General features: G+C 34.2%; 1 protein-coding gene across 5 annotated transcripts in view; it reads left to right on the top strand.

The window, feature by feature from the left end:
* Window positions 1–13,142, top strand: part of LOC114932492 (lachesin) — an 88,441-nt gene that overhangs the window by 24,134 nt on the left and 51,165 nt on the right. For 4 of the 5 annotated variants that reach the window (XM_029304718.2, XM_029304719.2, XM_085479831.1 and 1 more), the window contains one exon: window positions 4,828–5,045. In XM_029304718.2, coding sequence (XP_029160551.1) covers window positions 4,913–5,045 — 133 coding nt within the window. In that variant the 5' untranslated portion in view covers window positions 4,828–4,912. Of the gene's footprint in view, window positions 1–3,590; window positions 3,809–4,827; window positions 5,046–13,142 lie in introns of those variants that run through there. The other variant, XM_029304720.2, reaches the window with a different exon arrangement.

Below are 13,142 nucleotides of genomic sequence, written 5' to 3'. Positions count from 1 at the left end.
AGTCGCCAAAGTTTAGAATTTTATGTAATACGGGTTTTTTCTATTTGTGTAATACACAAACACGTTTGAGCGATAATTCGGTAAAAAATATTGTTAATAACTAGTAAGTTGTATTTTTTATGCTTTCGTATATATATATATATATATATATGTATATATATATGCTGGGGATACATAATTTCCTCTGAAAAGTCTCTCGATGCGGTAAAGCAACTATTATTCTTATTAAACTGTCGCGAGACAAGAAATATGAACACTTGAAGGATCCTCGAAAATCCTCTTTCCACTCGCTCTCTTTCTCCCTTTACTCTCATCCTTTCGTCTTCTCGTGTTACTTCTTCATTCAAACTCTCTTAAAACACTCTTCTTTACGGGAATCTTCAAGTACGACGACGCTGCGGCGAGGCGCATCGCCACGTGTTGTTTCTTCTACTCTTTACTCAGTAACGACGCTGCTTCTCGGAGCGAGACATCAAAGTTCCTGGTTTCCAGGAGGAGAAGGACGTAGAGCAAAATGCAAGCTGCCAAATGGAAGATCCGCACGCACGGCATCTTCTCGGCGCGGCGCGGAGTTGGTGAACGCTCGGGCGCTCGCTGAAAAGCTTCTTCTGGGTCACGAGAGCGAAAACCGGGAAGGTTACGCCCCGTGTACCGACATGTGTCTACTCCGTTATTTCCAACGCTCTCGCGAGAAATACACACGGCACGTCGGCGAAGCGGAAAGCCGAAGTTTCTTTCCCGCTCTCTTATACGGAAGTGCCCGTTGCAAAGAGGGCTCGCTGTAACGAGCGACCCGACTAGCGCTTACAAAACGTAAGCGCGCGGAAGTTATCGGAGTAGTTCCGAAAGGCGGGATGGGAGAGATGGGCTGCCTCCGCAACGAGGCGAAGACGCAGTCGGTAGATCGCGCCGTATATAGGAGCTACGTATACGGAAATCTTATGATTATGGTCATTGCGCCAGTTTGAACTATCGCATCGTATCGCCGCGCTGTGAACATCGGGTTAAGACGAGAGCTTCGAGATCTGGCGAATCGTTAACGCGGTTAGCGTTGCGCATTAGGTGATGAAGTTATCATCTCGTCGAAGGTGACGAAGTTAATATCGTGTCTGAGATGAGAGATATCATCGCACCAGTAGCGGTAACACGGTCTAATCCGAGAGCTGCGGGGGATATTCCTCGGAAACACCCCTGGAGAAAATGGAACTTCCTTTGGAAACGTCTATACCTTTCCTACGTCGACGCCTAAGTTCCCGGTGAGAGCGGACGGATTCGTATGTCGAAGAACTTGTTGAACTTGAAGATATCAAGAAAGTTATACATAGTGTTCAAGCTACATAGTATTCGAAGTATGCGGCCGATCCTTTATATAGCTAACGTTACATTTACGAGGCTGCTGAATTTCATGTCGAGTTTCAACTGACGAAGTTGACAGTATCTCTTCTACTGAATCTCTTTTCGGCTCGTATTCTCGACTAAGTTTACATTGAACACAAAGTGCGAGTCAAGTCAATTGTTAGCGACTGTTTACTTGAAATGAAACGCCTACGTCAAGATTTACTGTGTGTGGTTGCTTCAACTGCAATGGGACTTACTTTACTTTGTACATACATTGGCAAATTAAAATATTTGACTTTACTCTGATACATTAAATATTGCCTTTGCTTATTTGCTTTTGTTTTCACGGCTTACAAAATAGCGAGGTCGATTTGAAAATGATATAATATCAAATGTAGAATAATATAATTATTAATCGACAATGCAAAATTACAAAAGGAATCTTTCTGTAAATTGACGTTTTTGATCTCGATATAAAAAACGATCGGAATAATGTTCAAGAGGTACTGAAATATATGAGAACAAACGTTTACAAAAGGTGTAACGTTACGCTTGCGCGAGATTTGGCCGATCATTAGAATAGAAGCGGTGCTGTAAAACGTCCCCGCGACCCTTTCATTCAGCGTTTCGCATTCGAAATTAGCAGTCAGGAAGGCAAAGCTTTGATGTTCGACCGTTAGTACACTATGTCGTCATGCTTCCGGTATGGTGGTCTTCGAGTAATTGCATCGGTGTAATGTCGTTTTACGTGACACTAGGGGACGTTATCGGACAGGGAGGAAAAAAGTGTTGTAGTATAGAATCCTGAAGAAATATCTCACGTTCCTTTCTCGAACTCGATATTAATCTCCGCTCTCTTTCTCCAAGTCGCCGGAATTACGACGATGTTGTGCAAATAAGCTGCAAAAAAAATTCGATTTATTTCCGGAAGTAGCGGTTAATTACTGAATAAGCGTTCGCGTTGTCTGAAGGATTGCGCACGACGGTTCGTTCCTGCACGTTTCCGACCGAAAAAAAACACCACATAAAAAGAATGAGCGATAAGTCCTCGCGAGCAAAGAATGGAGCTCTGAAAGAAGCTCCGCGACATCAAGCTCGTTAACAGAAAATTATCCAGCGTATCCGGTAAATAGAGCTCCCGGACAAATATCAAAGCGGTGTCACAAGCAGACGCAAAACTTTTTCCCAAGATTTTTGTACGCATAACTAAAATATGTATGATTATATATATATGTATATACATATGTATTTTTTATGTTTTTAATATTTTAGAAGAAAATTAAGAAAATTAATTTTTGGTCATTTTAATCAAACATATCTTAATTAAACAAATCACAAATTATAAGATATTAACATTATTAACAATATCAAATCTTATTACACTTATGTTGCATCCGATGAAACAAACGCTGATTTATAAATGTGGTTGATATTTCTACAGGATTTTTCTTTGTTGTCAATTTAGATAATTTAGTCAATTTTTGTAACCTAAAATACAAATTTTCTGACTTATATTATTGTTGGTAAAGCGTCAACCAAATGAAGAAGAACAGGAGATAGGCGGTGCGAAGCAAGATTTAGGCGAACAGCATCGCTCGCGTTGAGGTGACACGCTCTAGACATGTCCTCCATGCAAACGAGCTCTGATATCTCCTGTTCCGTGAGAAAGGAATTTTCGAGCATGTGACAACTAGGAATTTGGTTTGTGTCACGCAATTCCTTAATATATAAAAAACATGGCACAATGCATCGAACTAGTTTCAAGAAAGAAATTGCATATAACAATGTTTATGATATTTATACATTGAGTAATTTGGAACAGTTTGCACATTTTACATTAATTTCTCTTTTCAATTAAAACTAAAAATTCAAAACAATAATGATTGATTTGATTTATTTATTTCAGTTTTGGGTTTTTGAATGTTTTATATTTGCTTTTGTTGAATTTAATTTAATTAATTATTCTTTTTTTCAATTGTTTAAAAGATCAAAGATTTATTGAATGAAAAATTACATAATAAATATTGAAGAAAATATTTACATATTAAATGACTTGCGCTGGTTTTTTTCCGGTAAATCTGCGTCTATATTCTAGGTACATAATGATGTAGAGTGCAGACTTTTTTTTTTTACTTTAAACCTCCATTGACCCTAATCTGTTTTACCAAAGCATCCACGAGAAAATTCTTAAATTTTTTATTTAAGCTTCGATATATCGGATAGATATCTCTGATCGGAAACGTTATCGATATTGATAGAAATTATATCCGGAAAACTTGTCTAATATCTCGCGATGGAGTCGAGAAATTTCGCGAAATCAACGAACCTGTTTACTCGCATTAATACGCATATCATCGACTCCCTTCTCGGATACGGTAGGATGATCATCAAACTATATCGCATCTCAAATAGATGCCTTCCGATCGATTCTGATTCACCGCAAATGTAGAACTAGGTGATCAATTCCAATGTAAGATTTGGATGTAAACATTTCAATCTTAATTTATATGTTTCTAATATACATAATATATGTACGATGAAATAACTTCTCACGTTCATAGTTTTACATATATTGATAAGAAATTAAAAATACGACAAGTGAAGTAAAAATTATATTAAAATTATATCTTTGAAAATATATCTTTATATTTCCTGAGCAATATTCAAATTATATTAAATCTCTATTAGTCGGCGAAATGTCATATGTTAAGATTAAAAATGTCTTACAATTTTCCAAACTAGGTACTATATAACATATTGACAAAGAATGCGCAAAACAAAATCGCGACATATATATGTAGTTAATTAGTTCTCTTTAAACAAATATTAAATTAATTAAGCAAATTATATAATTATAATATAATCAAACTTTGATTGATCACACTTATTCGATTGATTCAATGAACACGATTATTAATACAGTTGTATTGATACATGATACGCTATTGTACTTCAATACAATACTCTATTTATTCCAAAATATTACACTGTTTCTCAGCACGATATATCAATTATTTGCACGTAATATTTATATTATTAGGAGAATCTTATCAATTATTAGTATTTAGTGACTAGTATTTAAGAAAAAGTTCACTAATATAGTTCTGAAATTAATGTGTCACTGTTTTTTCAAGATAATTCTGATACATACAAATTCAAAAATTTTTGCTGAAAAATGATTTCAAATCCTATATGTTGTCGAGAGAACCACGTGATGCGTCATAGACGAGATAGAATTCACACTTACGTCTGGTGTAATTGTAGATGTAACAAGAAGCTGTAACAGAGTAAATAAAAGTCGCATCAAATTTTTGAAGCATCCAACTCTCAACAACTAACTTGTTCAAACCGTTTCTCTCGTAAAACGAAAACTCTTTCGACGTCTCGATTCGCGTCAAGCGGACGGGAGAATCGACGTTTCCGCAGACGCGAATCGAAACCACGCCGATAACTTCCGTGTTTACACCGTCGTGATGGTTTACATCGTAGAGTGCTGGTGAATGAGGACGCGAGGGACGCACGACAGCTACGGTGGCGGCTTTGAAGCGGGTTTGAACGGGCCAGCCGGAAAAATATGGTGCACGAGGGCACGGGTCTATGGCACGCAGCGGGATTCAACGCATCGAGGTGGCTGATGATCATAATACACGGATACCGAGCCACCACCCTCATTCTGTACGTCCTGCTCAACGTATTGGTGCGCACTGGTGAGTATAACCATCTTCCGGATTTCCCGCTGCTGGAGTTTTGTTTTTCCGCGGCTTGTTTGCTCACGCTACGTCCGTTGTCAAAGCTGAGCGGATTCCGAAGCCACGTAAAGTAGATACAGCCTCGAGTGTTATTCGCATCGACTGTTTCTTTTTGCTCTACATATTTCACACACATGCACGCACATTCTTCCATTGCGTATTTCCCTTTGAACATTTCTTGCATAAGTCTCAAAAATCTTTCAATTGAATTAATACTTTTTGTAAATCAATTATTATATACGTATGCTTATTTCGATAGTAACAAGAATAATAATAATTGTTTAAACAAGTGTCATATTAATTGACAATTAGCATTGTATTAATTGATTCTTTGAACTTTGCTCATTAACTTAAGTTAAAAATTTATATATGTATGATATTTCTGTATATATTTCATCACCTCTCTGTCATTTACAGCCTTAAAGTTATTTGATGGTTGTAAAAAATAATTGGAACAAAATTTTTTCCTTTTTCCTCGATGGGATTTTATCACTTGTTTATATAATATATCGGATAAAACAAATTTACAGTTTATTTTCGATACTCGTACGCCATATATAAAATAAACACTTGTGTGAAAGAAAGAAGAAAAATTCAACCGCAGACATTAATATACTTGAATAAAAAAATTTTTGTCATAATATTGCGATAAATAGATTAACATTTTTTATAATCCAAATAAATTTGTATATAATTATTCATTTAAAAAACGGTTTATAAAATTTTATCTAAAATTCAAGTAAACCTGTCTTGTTTATCACTTGAATATTGTAACAACAATGATAAATTGACGTTAGCAATCCAGACACACGTATGATATGATGATACATCATAGTTTGCCATTCAAAGGATTAATGCATTTAAATTACGTCCTAGTATGCACAGATATACTGCTGCATATCGATACGAGTATTAAAAGTGGAATCTGGCTGCATTCATATTCGTCATATTATATGTTTTATGAATTCGATACCATCATTCGTAAATAAAATGACGATACTCTTGCCGTTCAACCACTTGCAATAAAATTTATAAAGACATTTATTTCTCTATGCAATATCAATCACGTTATTAATAAAATTTTAATCATTTTACACGCCATCAATTCCATTTTAAAGACACGATTCATAGTTAATGATCACATATGTGCATGTTTCAAAAAATCATAAAAAATATTTCAAGAAACCATAAAAAACATTTATCTATTTTTATAAAATAACTGTATTAAATTAATAACTGCATTAAACAGGAAAAATATATATGCACATTATGCATTCAAATCCAGCGCATATTTATTTGAAATATACATAACATTGAGATTGCTATGAAAAATTAATGTTTTAAAATTTTCATTGCATATGTCAATTCTAAAAATGCTATATAATACTATATATGCAAAACATAAACGGATATATATAAAAATGTGCGAAAAATATTTTGAACATCTGCACTGCATAAAATATGCGGCCAAAAATGTAAAATTTCGCTCACGCTGTATTGTTAAAAAACACAAATGCAACTGTTCGCTTATAGCTATGCTTTTAGGGTAGAAAAACTTTGTTTTTTGACTGTAGATGCAACAGATGAAAAATACAAGTTGCGTTATTTTAATATTGTAAAATTATTGAAGGAAAGAATTTTGCAAATATTTTTGCTGCTATATACTATTATTCGAATCGTATTTTTTTTATAAATATCGTTATGTTGATTTTTCTCTACTATCGAATAATATTTAAATAATATATTTATCTCAATATTATTTTTATTTCAATAAATAAAAAAATTTTATATTATAAAGTATATTAACACTCACATACATGTATGTATATATGTTTATTTCGCGTTCACTACAACTTTAGTTGACATGCTATTATATTACGAATTTTTCGAAAATATGAGCAATTATTATTTCAAAATCAGAAAAGATAATCATCTCTAGTTGCTAATAGCATAATTAATTGCCAATCCAATATTAAATGGAACATACACATAACTCTTAGAATGTTATATGTAAGGTGAAGAAGTATAAAGAATTGATATTTCAAAGAGTCTCGCAATTGTTCATCCGTAACAATTTTTGCGCGAAGACAAATGGATAAGTCACTCCCTTGTTCAAGTCTGAAAATATTGCACAGCTCGCAATAAAACGCTCCTTCTTAAAAAATAGATTCTATAAATCTACGCGGGGAAAAACTAGCCGTGCGATAAGAAAGAGAGTAAAAGCTAAAAAAGGATAAAACGCAGCTGTGGCGGAGAAATTTGGTGGAATGCTTTTAAACGGTCCACCATACGCGACGCTTTGCCACAGTAAAGTCTTTATAGCTGTTTGAAGTTGAACCTTTGAGATCATTATTTTTTGGCAAGTGTATCTATAAAATCTCCGATATATGCGCGGCGATATCCACTCTAGACTCTTTATTAGAAACGCTTCATAAAAAAAATCCAGGATCGCGCACCGTCTGCTACCAAATCAGCCCTTAACATACACTCTATACACTCTCGGTCCGACAAAGCAACGATTGTGTCTATTCGGATACGTGGCCCAATAGAGCGACGACCGCTATCCAATTATCGGCCTGTAAGTTTCAATCAGTTCGAGTAGAAAGTATTCGCATCCGACAGTTTCGATCAGCATCCCTAGAGGAAAAGTTTTGAACGTGAAATTTCCGATTTGTGTGATCGTAACTCGGACATTTTGGAAAAACTCCATAATCATGTCGCGGAAAATTCAACATGGTTATAGATAAGTGTATATAATGATTATGAAAAGAGAAGAAGAGAGAGAAATTTGAAAAAAAATAGGGATAGATACTTGAAATTTTGAATCGAAAAAAATCATCAGTTCATCCTACGCGCGTTGCTACACGGAGAGAATTTTCTCTGAGAATTGACAATCATGGTAATCGTAGGACAATATGATACTGGAAGAATTTTATAAGAGTTTCTCCGATATTTATCACAATAAAAAATATTAATATGTACATAGTAAATTTTACTACATATTAATATTTTTTATTATGTACATATTAATCAGAGAAACTCTTATCAAATTCTTCCAATACCATGCTTCATAATTACCATAATTTTCAGGGTAAATTCTAAGAGAAAATTCTCGCTGTGTATTAAGAATATACAATAATAATACAGATTCACCTACCTATATATGATTGATGGTTTTTAAAAGAAAATAATGAGTTCCTTCACTTTCATCATGCATGAATAAATGGTTGAATAAATGGTTTGCGCATTGTGTTCGCATCGTAGCACGATTATATCATTTCCTGGATATTGCGAGTTGATAGCGTCAGTGGGAAAACGTATTTTCCTCGAGAAACGTAATGGTGAGAACTACAAATCGTTGCAATATATGGCTTTCGTGATGTTTGAGATGATCGTTGCGCGTATGTGTGAGCGGATAAAGTTCTACAAAGCCGACGTCTCCGTTTAGCGGAAATGGTGTTCAAACCTCCATTTCCCGAAACAACGCACGTAAAAGGACTTTTGGCAACAGAGTTGCGAACTATTTTTGTGATACACTTTCATTTAAATTCACATATGTTTGTTATGTTGATTTAAAACATTGCACGCATGTTATAAAATTATTTCATTTTAAATGAGTAGTATATTGCATCTGTTTGCTTAAACAAATTTTCATTATTTTTTTATGCCAAAAGAAGAAGAAGGAACATTTGAAAAAAAGAGAAAGTGATATTCCAAAGTAGAGTCCACTAATTAGAAAACTTTCTTGTAGTATAAATTATTTAAATAATTCTTATCTATTATTTGTAATTAATAATTAAAAAAGAGAATTTAAATTCTGTTCTGATTAAATTGCGGCTAAATTATAATGATATTTAACGATACGTAAGGGTCATAAAAATGTAAAAAGAATAAAACAATAAAAGTTATCTTTTAAAAGCATGATGTAAGTACCGGAAGTAGTTGAGGTAAAAACTTGGTTCAATAACTAACTTCGAAGTAAATGGCAGGTATATATTAATCATTAAGGACTTCATTTAAGCGGTTTTTATCGAGTGAAAAAGACGAAACTAAATATTTATTTGCAAATTAATATTAAATATGCTTTTAAAACTCGTCTCTCGAGTTCATGAGAGTCTTAAATTCCAAATACTTATTGCAATTATAGAATTTACATTAATTAAAGTAAGTATCAATATATATTTAGTAATCGCATTTAAAATTCGCAAAAATTATTAATTTTTACATTCTCAAATCTGTTGGCACTATGTTTTATACATCAATGAAATAAATTATACATCAATAAATGAACAAATGTATTCAACTAATCTCATATAATAATAATCAAGAGACAGAAGTTACTTTAATCGCGTTGCGTGGACTAATATACATATGGTACATACCATACTTGTAGGATTGGTACATACGAGAAAGTTTCCCGTGAGTGCTTTAAATCATTCTTTTAACACCTATTGAATCAAGTGTTATTCATTCAATAACATTACAATACGTTTTGTCACATAAATGCTAAAAATAGCTTACGATATTTTTAAAAAATTCTTTAAATACCATAAGCTATTTTTAGCGTACACATAATAATTCGTATAATGAATAAATAAATATAAGTATTCTAAAAATGTCATTGATAATTGAGAGACATCTTTGACACATATATTTAAAAAAGTCAGGCTCGTATAGTAATCGTATTGAATGATACACCTGATTGAATGGAATAGAAGAATGATTTATAAAACGAACGAGAAACTTCTCGCATGTGCAATTCTATGAACATCAATACATAAACTCGCGTGGCGCGGTGTTTTAGAAATCACTTTATAGAGTTATTTCTGTTCTTACTTATGAGATTGTTTAAAATTTTTGAATACTCGTAGGTAGACACAATCCACAAAAAATTAAAATTGATTGAATTCAATTAGAAAGAAAAAAGCATATGTGTGTGTTAGCAAAGAAAGAATTAATTAACAAATTGTGCGAATTTTAAATGCTATTACTAAATAAATAGCTGTAACTCAGTAATTGGCCTTGGTGGATATTTTTTAAGCTCCAAAACTCAGTAGAAACTGTAATCACTTAGGATTTATTTAAATTAACAATAGATTATCTTATCAATATTTAAATGACATCTTGTTTTCATATGTATATCTAAGATAGTATCTTGAGATGATATTTGCACATTTATTTTCCTACATTTTTTACTATATATATGTAAATACAGAACGCATAATTAATATTATTATTAATTTTTTAATCGGACATTCGTAAATAATATCTTATTGATTGCTGTTTTAAGAGGGTCATTCATTTTGAATCGGTTCTTTCTCTTTCCATTTTTCTCTTTATTTTTATTCAATATCTCCGAACATGTAAGTTTCAACTTCCTATAAATTCATATATTCATCCTAAGGACGATGAGTATGCTTGAAATTGATTTACTTGCATAATCACACATTTCCATATTGTCACTTCTACCATCGCCATAGCGCGCTAACTTGATTTCTCTCTTACTCTTTACTCTTTTCATCTTATACTATGTGGCCAAAGGTAAATGAAAAAGTACCTGACACTTACTTCTCAAGATTAATAGATTTCCGATTGGCAAACAAAGACGATTTGCGCCGATTTGTTACAAAGTAGCAGTTACATATTTTTAAAGCGGAAAATATTGAAAAAAAGATCTTTATAAAACACAGAGATATGAATTTTTATGTAACTCTTGGCGCGTTTGAAATGTATTAAATTTCTTTTGATACACTCAAATAAAAGCTAAATCGAAATATCACGCACATTGTCATTTCCGCAAGATATAGTCTTCTCATTTACGTTAGTGAGAAAAACGAAAGCAACACGTACGATGTTATCATAATACGAAAGTCAATCGCTAAAGCGAGGGTCGGAATAACATTGCGGAAATAACCGTGAATATATGTTGGGGGTGACAAGAGAATGAAAATAAACACAAAAAATACAGCTGTAATATCGAAGGATCTTCAAGAGATGATTTTTAATATTCGCGAGTACTATTGCGAGCGTTGAATTTTTTTCTACTTCAGTGGTTAAACTCGCGCCTTCAATAGTAAGGATTGAAGGATTTCGATGTGTGTATTTCCGGAAAACTCGGTTGCATACTCTAGCACGGCTTGACTGAGGGTGTTTCGGGCGCACTAACCCTTAATGTCATTGCACTAGGTCTTACGCATTGTTGAGTTACAGACCTGAGCGCATTGAATAGATATCTTGAGCGTGAACTTACCCGCAACACTCGATTCCTGATCGATGACGGCGAGGATATACGAGTATGTTTGCTTCTACCTTGCTTAAGACAACTGTATATTCAACTAAGATTTTCTAAATATTTTTTTCAAATCTCTTTCTCTCCACCTTCTCAATTTTCTTCCTCCTTCTCGGTGCTTCTTCAAATAAAAATTCTTATATCTAAAAAAATATTTTATATAATTTTAAAAGATAATTTTTTATATATTTTAAAAATATTTGATATATATTTTTTAAAGATAATTATAAATGAAAAATATAATTATAAAAATAAATTTTTTGACAGCAATAATTGATGCAATTTTCCAAAAATTTTAATTTCTAAATGACTCTAATTAAAAATAGAATTCTCTTGTAATATATACTTTTTATTATTAATTACCACCTAGCGAAAGATTAAAGTGTCACATAAATATATATCGCGACAGTCGACCTCGAGAATTATTAATGTTAATTCGTAACATCGATAACGCTAATTCACACAATCGTGATATCCAAAATGATATTTGGACACAGGTTGATTCGCGCAATCTGCATTAATATTTCTGATTTATAGAGACACTTTTCAATATTTTGATAACGAATGTTGCAGACAGATCGCATGTGAAATAACCGAATGCAATAACCTGATACGCATTGTGTGCGCGGGTCGACCCTATGAATGGAGTTTAGAAAGTACTGTTTTAGTTTGAGACTAACTCCATGCGGGGTCCGAGTGAACATCGCGAACGCAACATCGGAGAGTGCAGTGTCATTGTTTTCGATCCCCGAGACAAAAAGCACTCGATATGCGAACCTACACGTAGCTTCTGAAGTAGAGTCTGCAGTCTAGACGGAAGTGTCAATACATAAAGCCGTCGTGCCTTACAGGGTCATAAAGAATTTAGAACTGCAAAAAGAAATCTAGAACTCGAACAAAAAGAATCTGTTCAAAAAGAGAGAAGAGGAAAGGATTCTGATCTTAGAGTGTGTATATTTCTTTCCTAAACTCGTAATCCTCAACGAAAGCATGCTGTACATTGCGAAATGAAGTTTTGCGATATGAATCGCCACGTAATTCCAAGAGTATTATTATGTTTGTTGCAAACATTGTATCAATCTCTCTGACGGGAAGATGCACTCCAATCCTGATGCAAAAACGTGCGCGGCGCAAAAAGCTTAATGGATCGATCATCGCCCGTCAGGAATAAATAATAGACCCCGAGCGTGGCGTGAAGTTGCGAATTACTTTATAGGGAAGGATAAAAAGTCGAGGCGTGAAAGATTAATCGGCGTGCGACACGCTCCTTCATCAAGTGTGCGTCTGTATGTGTGTGTATTCATCTTTGTGAATTCATCTCTGAAAACTGTCACCAAACGCTGATTCGCCCCTGCGCGCGCGTATTTGCTATTCAAATGAGAGGAGGAACGTGTCGATAGAAGTCCTTAAGTGCATAAACGACAACCAGGGAGAGGTTCGGCTCGGTCGAGGCGATGCGCCGGCGATAAAGCGACGGTCGACCGCAAAATTACAAAGACGGAGACGCAGTTTCGCGCGGCGGAAACTGCACCGAGCTCTCCTGCCTGATAATCGAGAGCGTCAATAAAGTAGCGGCTCCGCCAACAATTAATTATGGATCCTATCGACGTAGCCCGTATATACCTAACTACCGTTATTATTATTAGACTGCCGTTAAATCGGAATGAGATCGAGTGGGGTGTCCGAGATATGCGGGATAACGCTTATGCAAACGTCGACAGCTGCGTGTTTTCTAGAAAACTGTCGACTCGCGGAAAATCACAGCA

The sequence above is a fragment of the Nylanderia fulva genome, unplaced genomic scaffold (genome assembly GCF_048542155.1).
Source record: "Nylanderia fulva isolate GAGA-0341 unplaced genomic scaffold, ASM4854215v1 Scaffold13, whole genome shotgun sequence".
NCBI classification, from domain to species: Eukaryota; Metazoa; Arthropoda; class Insecta; order Hymenoptera; family Formicidae; genus Nylanderia; species Nylanderia fulva.
This window is presented reverse-complemented; position numbering and strand designations above follow the sequence as displayed.